This window comes from Oncorhynchus mykiss, chromosome 11, assembly GCF_013265735.2.
Source record: "Oncorhynchus mykiss isolate Arlee chromosome 11, USDA_OmykA_1.1, whole genome shotgun sequence".
NCBI classification, from domain to species: domain Eukaryota; kingdom Metazoa; phylum Chordata; class Actinopteri; order Salmoniformes; family Salmonidae; genus Oncorhynchus; species Oncorhynchus mykiss.
Window position 1 is genome coordinate 16,888,851 of NC_048575.1, and position 17,509 is coordinate 16,906,359.

The following is a 17,509-nucleotide window of genomic DNA, read 5'->3' on the forward strand; positions in this document are numbered from 1 at the left end:
TCATAGTTTTGATGTCTTCACTATTATGTAGAAAATAGTCAAAATAGAGAAAAACCCTTGAATGAGTTGATGTGTCCAAACTTTTGACTGGTACTGTACACACACATATGTACACACACACACGATATGACACGTACAGTAGAAACACACTCATTGAGAATAACCAGCTCCACATGGCAACTGTTAGGTTTGGCAACAGCAGCTTTCATGAGGATGTTCCCACTGTTTAAGGTCACATCTTTCTCCGGGGGGGAAATAAACTGTGTGTGTGTCCTTTTAGGGAGGGTAAGAAGTTCAGAGTGTACGTAGTGACCCCCTTGTTGCCCGGCTTTGAAGGAGACATCAACACCGGAGGAGGCAGTGCTATTCAGGCTGTCATGCACTACAACTACAGGTGTGTGAGCGGCATGCCATCAAATTAGACATGTCTGTCTGTGTAATGTATCTCTGCTGTAATATAAGGGGATTCAGAAGGCTGTGGCCAGAGGAGGCTTGGGATGGCACTTGGGAGTTAAATGGTTTATATCTACCTCTCTTTACACACAGTAGACACTGAGAAGACCTGCCTTTACTTTACAACCACAGCAGTAAAGTGTCTGTGTGTGTACTCCACCCATGGAGATGGACTTTATGGGTCAAATTAGTATCCTTGTGGAAACACTACATCACACACTGGCTAGGCTGTCTACACATCCCTCCCTGTTCCTGTGACTCATCAATCTAGAAGTGGCAGGTACTGGAGTTAACATTCTCTCACTCTCTGTAGAACCATGAACAGAGGAGATTGTTCCATCATATCTCAACTGAAGAGAGAAAGTAAGTTTGTGTGTGTGTGTGTGTGTGTGTGTGTGTGTGTGCGTGTGTGTGTGTGTGTGTGTGTGTGTGTGTGTGTGTGTGTGTGCGCACGCACACAAGGGTGACGGGAAGTTCATGCCAGTTTCCACATTACACAGTTAGGCTACCCTCTTCACCAGAGTGGCGTCATACTGACCAGTACAAACAGCCAATCATAGTTTAACACACACCATCTCAGAGCAAGAGGCCTTTACAGTCCCTGGTTCGAATCCAGGCTTTATCACACCTGGCCGTGATTGGGAGTCCCATAGGGCGGTGCACAATTGGACCAGCGTCATCTGGGTTTGGCCGGGGTAGGCTGCCATTGTAAATAAGAATTTGTCTTAACTTACTTGCCTAGTTAAATAAAGGTTACATTTAAAAAATAATAATAATAGCACACGCACCGAGGAGAACACAGACCTACTCTTTGATTAACATTAGACATGTCTCCTTATGGTTCCTGGTTCTGCTTTTATTTATGGTTCTGTGTGTGTTTCATTGGACTGGTTCTGTGTGTGTTTCATTGGACTGGTTCTGTGTGTGTGTTTCAGTGGACTAGTTCTGTGTGTGTTTCAGTGGCCTGGTTGTGTGTGTGTGTTTCAGTGGACTGGTTGTGTGTGTGTTTCAGTGGACTGGTTGTGTGTGTGTGTTTCAGTGGACTAGTTCTGTGTGTGTTTCAGTGGCCTGGTTGTGTGTGTGTTTCAGTGGACTGGTTGTGTGTGTGTTTCAGTGGACTGGTTGTGTGTGTGTGTTTCATTGGACTGGTTCTGTGTGTGTTTCATTGGACTGGTTCTGTGTGTGTGTTTCAGTGGACTAGTTCTGTGTGTGTTTCAGTGGCCTGGTTGTGTGGCCTGGTTGTGTGTGTGTTTCAGTGGACTGGTTGTGTGTGTGTTTCAGTGGACTGGTTCTGTGTGTGTGTTTCAGTGGACTGGTTCTGTGTGTGTGTTTCAGTGGACTGGTTGTGTGTGTGTGTTTCAGTGGACTGGTTGTGTGTGTGTGTTTCAGTGGACGAGCAGTGGATGAACTACATCTCGTTCTGTGGTCTGAGGACCCATGCTGAACTGGAGGGACGCCTGGTCACAGAGCTCGTCTACGTCCACAGCAAGATGCTCATCGCAGACGACAACACCGTCATCATAGGTGGGTAGGTTTGGATTTGTGTGTATTGTTTTGTATTGTTAGGTATTATTGCACTGTTGGAGCTAGAAACATAAGCATTTCGCTACACTTGCGATAATATCTGCAAAATACAGTTGAAGTCGGAAGTTTACAAACACTTATCTTGGAGTCATTAAAACTCGTTTTTCAACCACTCCACAAATTTCTTGTTAACAAACTATATAGTTTTGGCAAGTCGGTTAAGACATCTACTTTGTGCATGACACAAGTAATTTTTCCAACAATTGTTTACAGACAGATTATTTCACTTAGAATTCACTGTATCACAATTCTAGTGGGCCAGAAGTTTACATACACTAAGTTGACTGTGCCTTTAAACAGCTTGGAAAATTCTAGAAAATGATGTCATGGCTTTAGAAACTCCTGATAGGCTAATTGACATCATTTGAGTCAATTGGAGGTGTACCTGTGGATGTGTTTCAAGGCCTACCTTCAAACTCAGTGCCTCTTTGCTTGACATCATGGGATTTTTAAAATTTAAATCAGCCAAGACCTCAGAAAAAAATTGTAGACCTCCACAAGTCTGGTTCATCCTTGGGAGCAATTTCCAAACACCTGAAGGTACCAGGTTCATCTGTACAAACAATAGTAAGGAAGAATAAACACCATGGGATCACGCAGCCGTCATACCGCTCGGGAAGGAGACGCGTTCTGTTTACTAGAGATCAACGTACTTTGGTGTGAAAAGTGCAAATCAATCCCAGAACAACAGCAAAGGGCCTTGTGAAGATGCTGGAGGAAACAGGTACAAAAGTATCTACATCCACAGTAAAATGAGTCCTATATCGACATAACCTGAAAGGCCGCTCAGCAAGGAAGAAGCCACTGCTCCAAAACCGCCATTAAAAAAGCCAGAATACGGTTTGTAACTGCACATGGGGACAAAGATTGTACTTTTTGGATAAATATTCTCTGGTCTGATGAGACAAAAATAGAACTGTTTGGCCATAATGACCATCGTTATGTTTGGTTGAAAAAGGGGGATGCTTGCAAGCCGAAGAACACCATCCCAACCGTGAAGCACGGGGGTGGCAGGATCATGTTGTGGGGGTGCTTTGCTGCAGGAGGGACTGGTGCACTTCACAAAATCGATGGCATCCCGAGGAAGTAAAAGTATGTGTATATATTGAAGCAACATCTCAGGACATCAGTCAAGAAGTTAAAGCTTGGTCGCAAATGGGTCTTCCAAATGGACAATGTCCCCAAGCATACTTCCAAAGTTGTGGAAAAATTGCTTAATGACAATAAAGTCAAGGTATTGGAGTGGCCATCACAAAGCCCTGACCTCCATCCTATAGAACATTGTCGTGACGTTGTATTGTATTGGATTGTATTGGAGCAGTGACTAACTGAATCAAGCAATTATTAACTCATTAACCTGGGGCACCCTGGGAAAACGAGTTTTTATTGAGTTTCTATTTCCCAAATTAACTCAAAGAATATTAGAATATCGATTTTACAACAGCCGCTAATTAATCAGTTGCCTCTATTAGTTTCATAATCTGAACGTCGTATAGCCCTTGAATCTTCAGGGACCCGGGGCCCACTAATGAATTCGAGTCACACCAATTTTATTTGAATATTTATTTACTAAAAAGCTAAAATGATGATAAAAGATACACATAGACAAAACACATTTATAGGCTATTGATTAGAACTTAGTATAACGGGCCAACACACTATGGCGCGTGTTACCCACAATGGGAATTTCAAAAGAGAGAGAAAAAGTACACAAGAGAAATATACATTTGGGTGAATTTGTCAGCTATGCTATTCTAACCGTAGCCTTGCCTCAAACCGCCGCCCTCATGGGTCAGAATATATAATGATGTAATTACTGTGGTGATGATCTCCGGGGATTCTCTGTGTGGACCGTTCTGCACTGCTCCTGTGCGCCTCATTGCTCGTCCTCCCGGTATTCGTGTCCTTTGTGGCTTAGGAGTCTGTTACCTCACCCCTTTCTCTGGAAGGGGTCTTCTGAGGACAGGCAGCTCTGTAGCTCAGAGCTCACAGCATAGGAATGAAACCCTTTAGATACCACGATTCGATGGGAGATGGAGGCTAGGTGGTTCGACTTGAATTCACCCGCTTAGACACAGCTACTCATCCGTAGCTTGGGTAGAAAAGGATTTCTTTGTCCTCAAACTTGCGTTGCGTTCTGTGTTGGTTTGACTTTTCAGACCCTGCTGCAGCTGGGGTCATGTAGTCTTGTCGTAAATTCTATACTCACAAATTTTATACCCTTGGGTCAGAAGTGGGCATAACCGCCTTTAGGGCAATTCTCTGGGCGTACCAAGTTAATGAGGCAAGGGTTAGGTTTTCTCAAATCCCATTTTAGACAACTAACTTAACATTTCATCTTCCCCAAAACATTCTCTTTGATTTGGATATTTTCCATACAACGTACAATGTGTAAACATCAAACATATATTAGGAAAACCCTTCACAATCCAATGTTTTTGTAATAACGTCATCTATTAACCTTTTAATAACAGAAGAAAAATGACACATATTTTCATATTCCATCTATCGTCATGACCAGCATTGTGGCTGACGGAAACCATTGTTCCAAAGTCTCTTTATTTCATGTTTAATGTTCTGAGGTTGGTTCTCCATAGTGACAGGACAAAGGAATTTGTCTGTGGCCTGAGATTTACAAGGGGCGTGGGGCCATAAACCCCCCCCCCCCCCCCCATGTCTTCAGACCCACAGCTCTCTCCTCTTGTGGTTGAGAGATAATCTGTAGGGTTGGGGTCTCCTGTAACCTGACCTGATCAAGAGAGTCATGACAACATTTATGGGCAGAACTGAAAAAGTGTGTGTGAGCAAGGAGGCCTACAAACCTGACTCAGTTACACCAGCTCTGTCAGGAGGAAAGGGCCAAAATTCACTCAACTGATTGTGGGAAGCTTGTGGAAGGCTACCCAAAACATTTGACCCAAGTTAAACAATTTAAAGGCAATGCTAACAAATACTAATTGAGTGTATGTAAACTTCTGACCCACTGGGAATGTGATGAAAGAAATAAAATTTGAAATAAATAATTCTCTCTACTATTATTCTGACATTTCATATTCTCAAAATGAAGTGGTGATCCTAACTGACCTAAGACAGGGAATTTTTACTCTGATTAAATGTCAGTAAATGTGAAAAACTGAGTTTAAATGTATTTGGCTAAGGTGTATGTACACTTCCGACTTCAACTGTATGTGACCAATAAAATTGTATTTGATTTCTGTGTGCAAGTTTGGATTAATGTACGTCTGTAACCTAAGCTTTACATTACCATCTGCTGGTCAGTGTTATTACTGCATCCATCCATCCATCCACCAACTCATCGCCAAAGAAGAGCTTGAGAAAGTCCTAATGACAGACACAAAGGACCCACACACACACCTAACACTTCCTCTGTGTGTGTTGTAGGTTCGGCCAACATCAACGACCGCAGCATGTTGGGGAAGCGTGACAGCGAGGTGGCGGTGATCGTCGAAGACTCGGAGACCGTTACCGCGGTGATGGATGGACAGGAGTACCAGGCCGGTCGCTATGCACTGGCACTACGTCTAGAGTGCTTCAGGTGTGTGTCTGTGTGTGAGCCTTCAAGTGCTTTGACTTACGACCTCACGAGGAATCAACTCTTCTCTTTAATACTGAGACTTTTTCCCTTCTCTCTCCCATCACTCCCTCCATCCCTCTCTCCCGCCTTCCATCAGGACTATCCTAGGGGCCCATACTGATCTGTCTATTGACGTGTCTGACCCTCTCAGTGATCACTTCTACAAGGAGATTTGGATGACCACCTGTGCTCGCAACGCCACTATCTATCAGAAGGTAGCTAACAGACACACAAAAACACTCCATCTACCAGAAGGTACACAAACACTAACATGCAACATTAGAACCAACCCCGTCAGTATTATGTCATAATGCTACTATGCTATCACAGAGAGTACAGAGTTGAACTTCTCCCTCTTTCCCCCCCAGGTGTTCCGGTGCCTTCCCTCCAGTGATGTCAGGAACATTCTGGAACTGGAAGGCTATCTGGCCAAGCCGGGGTTGGAGAGGGAGGATTCTGCACGCGCTCATGAGGAGCTGAAGAAGATCCGTGGCTTCCTGGTCCAATTTCCGCTCTACTTCCTATCTGAGCAGAATCTACTTCCTCCCATCGGCTCCAAGGAGTCCATGGTCCCCATGGAGGTTTGGACCTGAGACTGAGACCAGAGACTTTACACACACACACTCCACATTCAATACCAGAGAACTCTACCAGTGTCTGGAGTGATGAGGTCATTCCACTCTGGAGTGTGTCTGAAAAGCAGACAGCACCTTCACGTTTACATTAAAAAGAAGATAACAAAGGAGGAGGTGAGGACAATGGAGTGATTAACTGTGTGACCTTACACATACCTGTCTGTGTAGTTTAAGGGAATGTAACGGACTGCTCTGTAACTGTTCTGTACTGTTTACTAACACTATGGATCGCCGTGAGGGCTGGAGAACGCAGCTCAGACTCCTCTGCGTGATGTTTCTATGAAAACATACTAAGGCCTTAGAATAATGTAAGACAAAAAAAAGACGAGGGAGAAAAAAAGGAGAGTGTGATATCAGAGACTGTTAGAAAGGGAGGGGGGAGGGGGGGGGGGGGGGGGGGGGGGGAGAGAGAGAGCTCTGTGCCCTTGCAGTCACAGTGTGCAGGTGAAATCTTAAAGCCCTGCCCTTAACACCAAAATGAAATCACATGAACTCAACACAAGTGCCAATTATTGATACGGTAATGTTAATGCAGTATGCCTTCTCTTACATTCCTCATATTCATTCTGTGGATTTCAGACTATGACCTTAAGGATCACTGTTTCTACTAGTGTGCCTTTAGGTCTCTAGAGGGATAGACACCCTACAATAGCAAAACACAAAGGGACATTGTATTCCATCTTGGAATGTTGTATGATGCTGCACGTAGCTGTTAGCATGCTAGCTTGTCACTGCACGTATCCATTAGCATGAAAACAAGTCAGTCTGCTGTGTGTTGCTGGTAACTTGTCATGTTAGCTACCAGTCCATGCAATCATTAGCATGCTAGCTAGAGTCAGTCCATTTTTAGCTACACCCGGCATGTAGCTACAGTAGCAAGGTTGGTCTTAATTCTAATTGAAGACAGTAAGTTCAGGAAGTGATTTTGTATTAAAATAAAATTGAAATAAATAGCTGCTTCTTTTCAGTTTGAGAAGTCCTTGAAAATAAATGCTATTTTTTTCCCGATAATTGATTTGTAGTTTACTTTGAATTGAGCCCAACCCTGGTAGCTAACTGATATGCTTACCGTTTGCTTCCTAGTAAATGGCTGGACTGTGGTCATTATACCAAAATTAAGTTATCTTCTTACTTTACTGACTGTAACAGTTCTGTCAGAGATAAGAGGTCTCCATGGGAGGAAGTCCCAACGGTCTCATATCAGAATGTATCAACGATGCTCTGTCCCCCTTTCTCTGTCACTGTCCTTTTCTCTCTGTTCCTTCTCATTTATTTTCTCTGTCCTGTCGTTGTTCCTCTTTAGGACATTTCTCTTTCACTCTAACTTTCACTGTTTCTAGAAATTGCACTTTTTGCACAGACTGATTGTGTCTTGTAGGAAAACCCAAATACTGATAATTCACGGATTTAATTATTTGTGCGTTGATGAAATGAATATTAACTATTAAACATTTCAGTTTTTTTCTCAGTGTCCTGGTGTGTCTTATTTATAATACAACCAAATTAGTCTGAGACAATTTTCATTTATGTAACCTCTATTTCACTGGGCAAGTCAGTTATGAACAAATTATTATTTTACAACGACTGCCTGCCCTGGCCAAACCTTCTCTTAACCCGGACAACGACTGCCTGCCCTGGCCAAACCTTCTCTTAACCCGGACAACGACTGCCTGCCCCGGCCAAACCTCCTCTTAACCCGGACAACGACTGCCTGCCCCGGCCAAAACTTCTCTTAACCCGGACAACGACTGCCTGCCCCGGCCAAACCTTCTCTTAACCCGGACAACGCTCGGCCAATTGTGGGACTTCCGATCACGGCCGGGTGTGATACAGCATGGGATCGAACCAAGGTCTGTAGTGACGCTTCCAGCACTGAGATGCAGTGCCTTAGACCGCTGGGCCACTCGGGAGCCCAATGATAATGACCTGGCCAGAGGCAAAACATTGCAATGAGGAGCCCTGTCTGTTTTCACAGGGGCTAACAATTCAACTTAACCTGATAAAGCCTTTATAATCAGCCCTCATCTCTTAGAGAATTTCCACTGCTGGTGGCCCTGTCCCTCTGTTATCCTATGTCACACCTCACTCTACCCATAGAGGATGCCTGGTTATTCTTTAAAAGTGCCTTCCTCACCATCTTAAATAGCATGCCCCATTCAAAAAAAAATTAGAACCAGGAATGGATATAGCCCTGACTGCTCTTGACCAGCACAAAAACATCCTGTGGCGTACTGCATTAGCATCGAATAGCCCCCGTGATATGCAACTTTTCAGGGAAGTTAGGAAAGTAAAGGCTAGCTTTTTCAAACAGAAATTTGCATCCTGAAACACAAACTGAAAACGTTCTGGGACACTGTAAAGTCCATGGAGAATAAGATCACCTCCTCCCAGCTGCCCACTGCACTGAGGCTAGGAAACATTGTCACCACCGATAAATCCACTATAATTGAGAATTTCAATAAGCACTTTTCTACGGCTGGCCATGCTTTCCACCTGGCTACCCCTACCCCGGTCAACTGCCCTGCACCCCCCACAGCAACTTGCCCAAGCCTCCCCATTTCTCCTTCACCCAAATCCAGATAGCTGATGTTCTGAAAGAGCTGCAAAATCTGGACCCTTACAAATTAGTCGGGCTAGACAATCTGGACCCTCTCTTTCTAAAATGATCTGCCGAAATTGTTGCAACCCCTATTACTAGCCTGTTTAACCTCTCTTTAGTATCGTCTGAGATTCCCAAAGATTGGAAAGCTGCCGCGATCATCCCCCTCTTCAAGGGGGAGACACTCCAGACCCAAACTGCTACAGACCTATATCTATCCTACCCTGCCTTTCTAAGTTCTTCGAATGCCAAGGCAACAAACAGATTACCGACCATTTTGAATCCCACCGTACCTTAACCCAGTGGCGTTTTTTTGGGGGGGGGGGGCCCCCTAAATGTGGAGTATGAAACTAATTTTTGCTATCGTTCTTTTTTTACATCCGTTATTAGACAGTGGCAACGATGATGATTATGAACATGGTCTTTTGCCTGCTAATGCCTGCAATGCAGAAAACAATGACAACAATAACGTCTAATGTAACTGGCCTCTCTAACAGTACAACTGGCCCCAGCTTGGCCCCCCCAGTTGAAATGGTCTAGAACCGCCACTGCCTTCTCCGCAATGCAATCTGGTTTCAGAGCTGGTCATGGGTGCATCTCAGCCACGCTCAAGGTCCTAAATGATATCACAACCACCATTGATCGATAAGAGACATTACTGTGCAGCCGTATTCATCGACCTGGCCAAGGCTTTCGACTCTGTCAGTCATCATATTCTTATCGGCAGACTCAACAGCCTTGGTTTCTCAAATGACTGCCTCGCCTGGTTCACCAACTACTTCTCTGATAGAGTTCAGTGTGTCAAATCGGAGGGCCTGTTGTCCGGACCTCTGGCAGTTTCTATGGGGGTGCCACAGGGTTCAATTCTCGGGCCAACTTTCTTCTCTGTAAACATCAATGATGTCGCTCTTGCTGCTGGTGATTCTCTGATCCACCTCTACGCAGACGACACCATTCTGTATATTTCTGGCCCTTCTTTGGACACTGTGTTGATTAACCTCCAGACGAGCTTCAATGCCATACAACTCTCTTTCCGTGGCCTCCAACTGCTTTTAAATGCATGTAAAACTAAATTCATGCTCTTCAACTACTCTTCACTATTCTGGACGGTTCTGACTTAGAATATGTGGACAACTACAAATACCTAGATGTCTGGCTAGACTGTAAACTCTCCTTCCAGACTCACATTAAGCATCTCCAATCCAAAATTAAATCTAGAATCGGCTTCCTATTTAGCAACAAAGCATCCTTCACTCATGCTGCCAAATATACCCTCCTAAAACTGACCATCCTACCGATCCTCGACTTCGGCAATGTCATCTACAAAATAGCCTCCAACACTCTACTCAACAAATTGGATGCAGTCTATCACAGTGCCATCCGTTTTGTCACCAAAGCCCCATATACTACCCACCACTGTGACCTGTACGCTCTCATTGGCTGGCCCTCGCTTCATACTCGTCGCCAAACCCACTGGCTCCAGGTCATATACAAGTATTTTCTAAGTAAAGCCCCTCCTTGTCTCAGCTCACTGGTCACCATAGCAACAACCACCCGAAGCACGCACTCGAGCAGGTATATCTCACTGGTTACCCCCAAAGCCAATTCCTGATTTGGCCGCCTTTCCTTTCAGTTCTCTGCTGCCAATGACTGGAACGAACTGCAAAAATCACTGAAGCTGGAGACATATCTCCCTCACTATCTTTAAGCACCAGCTGTCAGAGCAGCTCACAGATCACTGCACCTGTACATAGCCCACCTGTAAATAGCCTATACAACTACCTCATCCCCATATTGTATTTATTTATTTATCTTGCTCCTTTGCACCCCATCATCTCTACTTGCACATTCATCTTCTGCACATCTATGACTCCAGTGTTTAATGGTATATTGTAATTGCTTTGCCACCATGGCTTATTTATTTCCTTACCTCACCTATCTTACCTCATTTGCACACACTGTATATATACTTTTTCTACTGTATTATTGACTGTATGTTTGTTTATTCCTTGTGTAACTCTGTGTTGTTGTTTGTGTCAAACTGCTTTGCTTTATCTTGGCCAGGTCATAGTTGTAAACGAGAACTTGTTCTCAACTAGCCTACCTGGTTAAACAATGGTGAATTTTTTTATATATATTAAAAAAATCCCCTTACAGGGCTAGAGAGACTAGCGGGTCATAAACTGTCTCCCCAAACTCAGACCTCTGTGACCAGGCCACTGATAGGTTGCTGGGGTCAGGTGGTTGGTAGGGGGCTGGACACCTGATAGTCTTCTTGCCTGCTCAGGTCAGATCTGCCTCAGTCTCTCTCCAAGTGGACATGTGTGATGGGGTGAGTAGACAGAAGTGAGTTGGTGCTACTTTTGTAACTTGTGCATTTACTTTGTACAGTTACAATCTCTGTAACTGTACAAAGTCGTTGGGCTTTGTCTTATACAGCCCTTTGCTTATGCCACTATCACTTTATACAGTCCATATTATTATTGCTCTTCCACTATCGTATCTGGTTAACCATGCATTGCCATGCTATGTTTATTATGTATAGTATTTTCATTCATATCACTCTTTGTAGGTTGGCAGTTATTGTCATGAATCTTGTTCTGGAGGCAGCTCTGCAGAGTGGTCACTAGCTGGCACAGCCACAGTCATAAAATCTGATTTTAAACTTAACCGTATTCTTAACCACACTGCTAACATTAACCTTAAATTTTGACTTTGCAGCTGGCCCGGCTAGCAGAAATCGCCCAGTTCTGCCTCCAGCGCAAGATTCATGACAATAAACGTCAACATGCGAACCACGTCCATCTCATATGCCCTCTGGAAATAAAGTTCCTTCTTGTGTGTAATTTCTCTGTGAGGTTGCCTTGTTCCTCTGACTGGGAAAGTTGTCGGTGAGTCACAGACCAGCCCAACTGGAGAGCCGCTCTATTTTACATTAGTTGGCGTTATTCTTCACAGGTGCTAATAGACAATCAGCTCTCATCTCTTTCACGGTCCCTCTCCCCCTCTGGTCTAGCTGGCCCAGTTTGACAGATTAAGCATTGGTTTCTGAATTAATGCTCTGGATTACATAACTCTGACTAGAAATGAATATACAGTATAAAAGATGTCACAGACACATATACCCTTAACAACCACAGATCTAGGGTCAGGTTTTACTGTCATTTCTAATCATGGGAGGTGATTAAATGGACTTCTGATCTGCTGTGTGGGGCGATTGCTAGCCAAGCATGGCTTCAAATCCCATACCCTGTCTCTTTCTCTATTCTCCCCTCTTGTTCTCCTCCTGTCCTTCATCTGTTTCTTACTCTACTAATTATTTATTGTTTATACATTTTATTTACTACACAGGTATACAGAATCTAAATAAATAAATAAAAGAACATGATAATGGACTCCAGAGCAAACTGTAACAATTTATTCTATAGCGGTAGACATTGATATTGTGTACCTGAAACTCCCTTTAAATTTTCTTATATACCACTCTCTCCCTCCCCCTAATTACTATGCCCATATGGATTTCCTGCTAAACCCTCACTCCAACAAGAATTCTACATGACCCAGCTATGCCCATATTTGCAGCTCCTGCCAGATTAAGACAGAAATGGACTCATACATACACACACTCACAGACACACCTGATACAGTCACTCCTCTGGAATGCTGGAAATATTTCTCTCCGTGTGTGTGTGTGTGTGTGTGTGTGTGTGTGTGTGTGTGTGTGTGTGTGTGTGTGTGACTGAAAACTGACAGTGCACTGACTGTTCCTCTCAGGAGGATCTTGTTCAACCACTCTCTTTAACATCTTATCTCTGCTTTGCATCTAAGTCCCAACATTTCTCACTCATCCACTCTCTATTTCACCCTTTTACTCTCAGCTCTATTTGTGGCCTCTTCTCTCTCTCTCTCTCCCTCTCCTCTCTGCCTCTCTTTCTTTCTCTCTCTCTCTCTCTCTCTCCTCTCAGCCTCTCTTTCTTTCCCTCTCTCTCTCTCCTCTCTTTCTTTCTTTCTTTCTTTCTTTCTCTCTTTCTCTTTCTCTCTCTCTCTCTCTCACTCTCCATTCTCTCTTGTCCCACTTTCCTCTCCTGCTGTTCTTCTCTCCACCAGAGGATGCCAGTGAACATCTATCTAGTTCATGTAGCAGGATATTCCATTCAGTTTATCATAGGAAAGTAATTTTTCATAAAGAAAGACCTGCTCACAGTTAATGCTGCTTTATTCCTGCACAGCAATGAACAAAGCGTTTTTGGCCAAACATTGTTGTGGTTATTTAGGACTAGAATTCGATTTACAGTCAGGAATTGAGAATACAGACTTCAGCAAACAAGACACAGTTGATTGACGATGATGATGATGCAGATTGTGATGCTGTTACTACTATTTAGGATGATCTTGATGAAGATGGTGTGTGTGATGGTGATGATGATACACAGTGATGATGATGCCCTAGGCTACCATGTGAAGAGATGCAGCAGGTCATTAAGTACTTATAGAACATAAAGACATTCTTCGTTTTATGGCACATTAGCCTGAAGATACAATAACACTTAACCTAACCTTGGATCGAGTATTTTTTCTCTCTCACTCACACCAAGTGTGCGTGCGCGTGTGTGACATTGTGGGCGTCCCTGTTTCCAGGAGAACCGCCCGCTGCTTGGCCACTCCCGGGGAGCGCGAGACTACACTGTTTCGGGCGCTTTGCTTTGCTCTCTCAGTGTGTATGCGAATGTGCTCACTGCTCTCTCGTGGAGTGTGTGTGAGTTTTCACCATTCACCCGTGCAGGGGGCCGGTATAAAGCATGTAGTACCTGGATCACCTCGGGGTCTCGAGCCGTATTCCCACCGGGATCAAACGGAAAAACGGATTATATTACCCATTGTGGAATAGTATTAATGGACGCCTAACGGGGATCTAACGGGGGACTATAACGGCTGGAGGGGAGAGAGGGTTTCTCTTCTCAGTAAATGATCGGAGAGGAAGCTTCCATTTTGAGAGAGAATCATGGCTAGCGACTCCCCTGCCCGGAGCCTGGATGAGATAGACCTGTCAGCGCTACGGGTAAAGAGAGTGTGTGTGTTGATTGAGTGTGTGTTCGTGATAAAATGGCTGTATGAATGAGACACGGCGTCTCGAGCACCTGACCCATCCCCAGTTAACGACAGTCTCTCTTCACCTTACCGACTGTGTGTATGTCTGTGTGTGGTTGGCGTCCTCGAACCATCGTTAACGGCCATGCACGCGACAACATCCGCTGATCAGATATAATTCATTTGGATCAACCGACGTCTGCTGTAGCCTACTACAGCGATGCGACATAACAGAGATGCGACATAACGAGGGGAGGGGGGTACAGGGGTATAGAAAAGGAGTTGATGATTTGATCCTCGTCTCTCCTCGGTAATGGCAACTCCCTCCCACGCGCTTTAGAACCTCGGAAAGCTTTTTCTTCTCAACAATTGGAACGTGATGTAATGGAGCCCTGGGCCTGTGTACTGTAGTATAGCCCCCTCTGTATTTGGGGCAGATGTTAAACTGTCAGTCGTGCAGCCTCACGCCGCCCCTGACACACACACACAGCCTACACACACACACGGTTGAATAATATTAGAGATATCAGCAGAAGCGGTTTCCGCCATTTCGTGGCATTGTGGGGAGTCAGTGACAGCGGCCTCATAGCACTAGTGTCTGTTGACAACCTTTAGTCTTGCTGGGTGAGATGAGAGGCTCATTACAGGCAGGTCGTTACACAACATGATCTTACCTGCAGTACCTGGATCAAGCCCCAACATGACCCAACAATGCTGTGTGTGTGTGTCTGTATGTGTGTTTGCTTGCTTGCTTGCATTTTCCCTAATATGGCAATGGCTGTGAATGATGCACATACTATGCAAATACATACACATTTGCGGAATCTTTGGACTGTGGAAATCTGGCACATCCAACAGCACATCGACTTATTCATCCTCTCTCTTGAGAAATGTAGCCAAACAATTTGCAGAGCTCTCTCTTTCTCCCAGCCTGTCTCCCTCACTAGTTATCTCTATCTTCTCCATCTACATCTGATAGATGTGTGACAGTTATTACACACACACACACACACCTGGCCTCTCTCTCTGAGCTCATGTCCAGAGTCTGCGGTGCGACTGGAAATGAGGTCACAGAGCGGCAGAAAGCTGGGGAGGATTTCAGTGTTGTGCACATTACCCATGATAGATGGGCATTTACTCTTCCTGGTCGGTCTCACTTCCCCTAGACCAGGGATGTTAAGCAAGACCTGATGAGAAGCCCTAGACAACCACGCAAAGGCACTATGGAGTTATTTTCCCTGGTTGACACAGACATGCTCAGGAAAGTGATTTCACAACTTAAGCCTTCTACCTGCCTTCTCAATCCTATCCCCACCACCTCCTTCAAAACTGTCTTTAATTGCATATCTGAAGAAGTGCATGCTATTATTATTATCTGACCTTGTTGGTTGTCTATGAACGTTTGAACATCCTGTTTCCTCTCTAGGTATCTTCTTAGGTTCTGGCCTTTCTAGGGAGTTTTTCCTAGCCACCGTGCTTCTATATCTGCGTTGCTTGTTGTTTGGGGTTTTAGGCTGTGTTTCTGTATATCACTTTGTGACATTGGCTGATGTTAAAAGGGATTTATAAATACATTTGATTGATTAGTTAATCACTTTTCACAGGCACTTTCCCTCTGCACTAAAAACAGCTATGATGAAACCTGTTCTGAAGAAAAGTTATCTAGAGTCTTCAGATCTTAGCAATTTCCGGCCAATCTCCATTCAACCAGTTCAGTTTATATATATTACCCCTTAGTAGCGTTATCAGAAAGCACAGCATTGGCCTCCCGAGTGGCCGTGCTGTCTAAAGCACTGCATCGCAGTACTTGAGGTGTCAATACAGACCCGGGTTTGATACCAGGCTGGTTCACAAATGGCCGTGACCGGGAGTCCCATAGGGCGGCGCACAATATGCCCAGCGACGTCCGGGTTAGGGGAGGGTTTTGCCGGTGGGGCTTCACTTGGCTCATCGCGCTCTAGCGAGTCCTTGTGGCGGGCCGGGTGCCTGCAGGCTGACTTTGGTAAACAGGGTTTTCTTCAACACATTGATGCAGCTGGCTTCCGGGTTAAGCAGGCAAGTGTTAAAACTTCTTAGGTATAGCCCCTTTCCCCCCCAATTTTTGCCTAAATTACATACCCAAATCTAACTGCCTGTGGTTCAGGCCCTGAAGCAAGGATATGCATATTCTTGTTACCATTTGAAAGGAAACACTTTGAAGTTTGTGGAAATGTGAATTGAATGTAGGAGAATATAACACAATAGATCTGGTAGAAGAAAATACAAAGAAGAAAACAACTAGTCTTTTTCTACCACCATCTTTGAAATGTTATCCAGCACTCTGGTTGTAATTCTGATAGTGTCCACAAGATGGCAGCGGTGTATGTGCAAAGTTTCAGATGGATAATTTGAAGTATGAGTGAACTACAATACTTTGTGTTAAGTCCTCAGGTACATTTGGGCAAATCGGGAAGGAGACATTCATATTACATTTTTCTGCAAGAATATCGTCAAATCTGTATACTTGGACTTTGATTTAGCTTTCTAAGTATTAGTAGCCATATTATAAGTTCAACATTTGCAAAACAACCAGTTTTCATAACTTCATAACTCTGAATTAGAGGTCGACCGATTATGATTTTTCAACACCGACACCAAAAAAAGCCGATACCGATTAATCGGACAATTTTATTTATATATCTATATTTTTTTAATTTCACCTTTATTTAACCAGGTAGGCTAGTTGAGAACAAGTTCTCATTTGCAACTGCGACCTGGCCAAGATATAGCAAAGCAGTGTGACACAGACAACAACACAGAGTTACACATGGAGTAAACAATAAACAAGCCAACAACACAATAAACAAATCAATGACACAGTAGAAAAAATAAACTCTATATACAGTGTGTGCGAAAGGCATGAGGAGGTAGGCAATAAATAGGCCATAGGAGCGAATAGTTACAATTTAGCAGATTAACACTGGAGTGATAAATGAGCAGATGATGATGTGCAAGTAGAGATACTGGTGTGCAAAAGAGCAGAAAAGTAAATGAAATAAAAACAGTATGGGGATGAAGTAGATGGATTGGGTGGGCTATTTACAGAAGGACTATGTACAGCTGCAGCGATCGGTTAGCTGCTCAGATAGTTGATGTTTAAAGTTGGTGAGGGAAATAAGTCTCCAACTTCAGCGATTTTTGCAATTCGTTCCAGTCACTGGCAGCAGAGAACTGGAAGGAAAGGTGGCCAAATTAGGTGTTAGCTTTGGGGATGATCAGTGAGATATACCTGCTGGTACGTGTGCTACGGGTGGGTGTTGTTATCGTGACCAGTGAACTGAGATAGGGCGGAGCTTTACCTAGCATAAACTTATAGATGACCTGGAGCCAGTGGGTCTGGCGACGAATATGTAGCGAGGGCCAGCCGACTAGAGCATACAGGTCGCAGTGGTGGGTGGTATAAGGTGATTTGGTTACAAAACGGATGGCACTGTGATAGACTACATCCAGTTTTCTGAGTAGAGTGTTGGAAGCTATTTTGTAGATGACATATCCGAAGTCGAGGATCGGTAGGAT

At 44.1% G+C, this 17,509-nt stretch overlaps 2 protein-coding genes across 16 annotated transcripts in view; both read left to right on the top strand.

Annotated features, from left to right (window-relative positions):
- Positions 1-6,662, top strand: part of LOC110535397 (phospholipase D1) — a 28,846-nt gene extending 22,184 nt beyond the window's left edge. For 2 of the 3 annotated variants that reach the window (XM_021620378.2, XM_021620377.2), the window contains exons 21-26: positions 281-394; positions 767-816; positions 1,843-1,977; positions 5,440-5,593; positions 5,730-5,847; positions 6,001-6,662. In XM_021620378.2, the coding sequence (XP_021476053.1) occupies positions 281-394; positions 767-816; positions 1,843-1,977; positions 5,440-5,593; positions 5,730-5,847; positions 6,001-6,225 (796 nt within the window). In that variant the 3' untranslated portion in view covers positions 6,226-6,662. Of the gene's footprint in view, positions 1-280; positions 395-766; positions 817-1,842; positions 1,982-5,439; positions 5,594-5,729; positions 5,848-6,000 lie in introns of those variants that run through there. The other variant, XR_005034587.1, reaches the window with a different exon arrangement.
- A 6,852-nt stretch (positions 6,663-13,514) lies between these two features.
- Positions 13,515-17,509, top strand: part of LOC110536565 (TRAF2 and NCK-interacting protein kinase) — a 54,700-nt gene continuing 50,705 nt past the window's right edge. For 4 of the 13 annotated variants that reach the window (XM_036935064.1, XM_036935061.1, XM_036935065.1 and 1 more), the window contains exon 1: positions 13,522-13,925. In XM_036935064.1, the coding sequence (XP_036790959.1) occupies positions 13,869-13,925 (57 nt within the window). In that variant the 5' untranslated portion in view covers positions 13,522-13,868. Of the gene's footprint in view, positions 13,926-17,509 lie in introns of all 13 variants that reach the window. The other 9 variants (XM_036935059.1, XM_036935060.1, XM_036935063.1 and 6 more) reach the window with 4 other exon arrangements.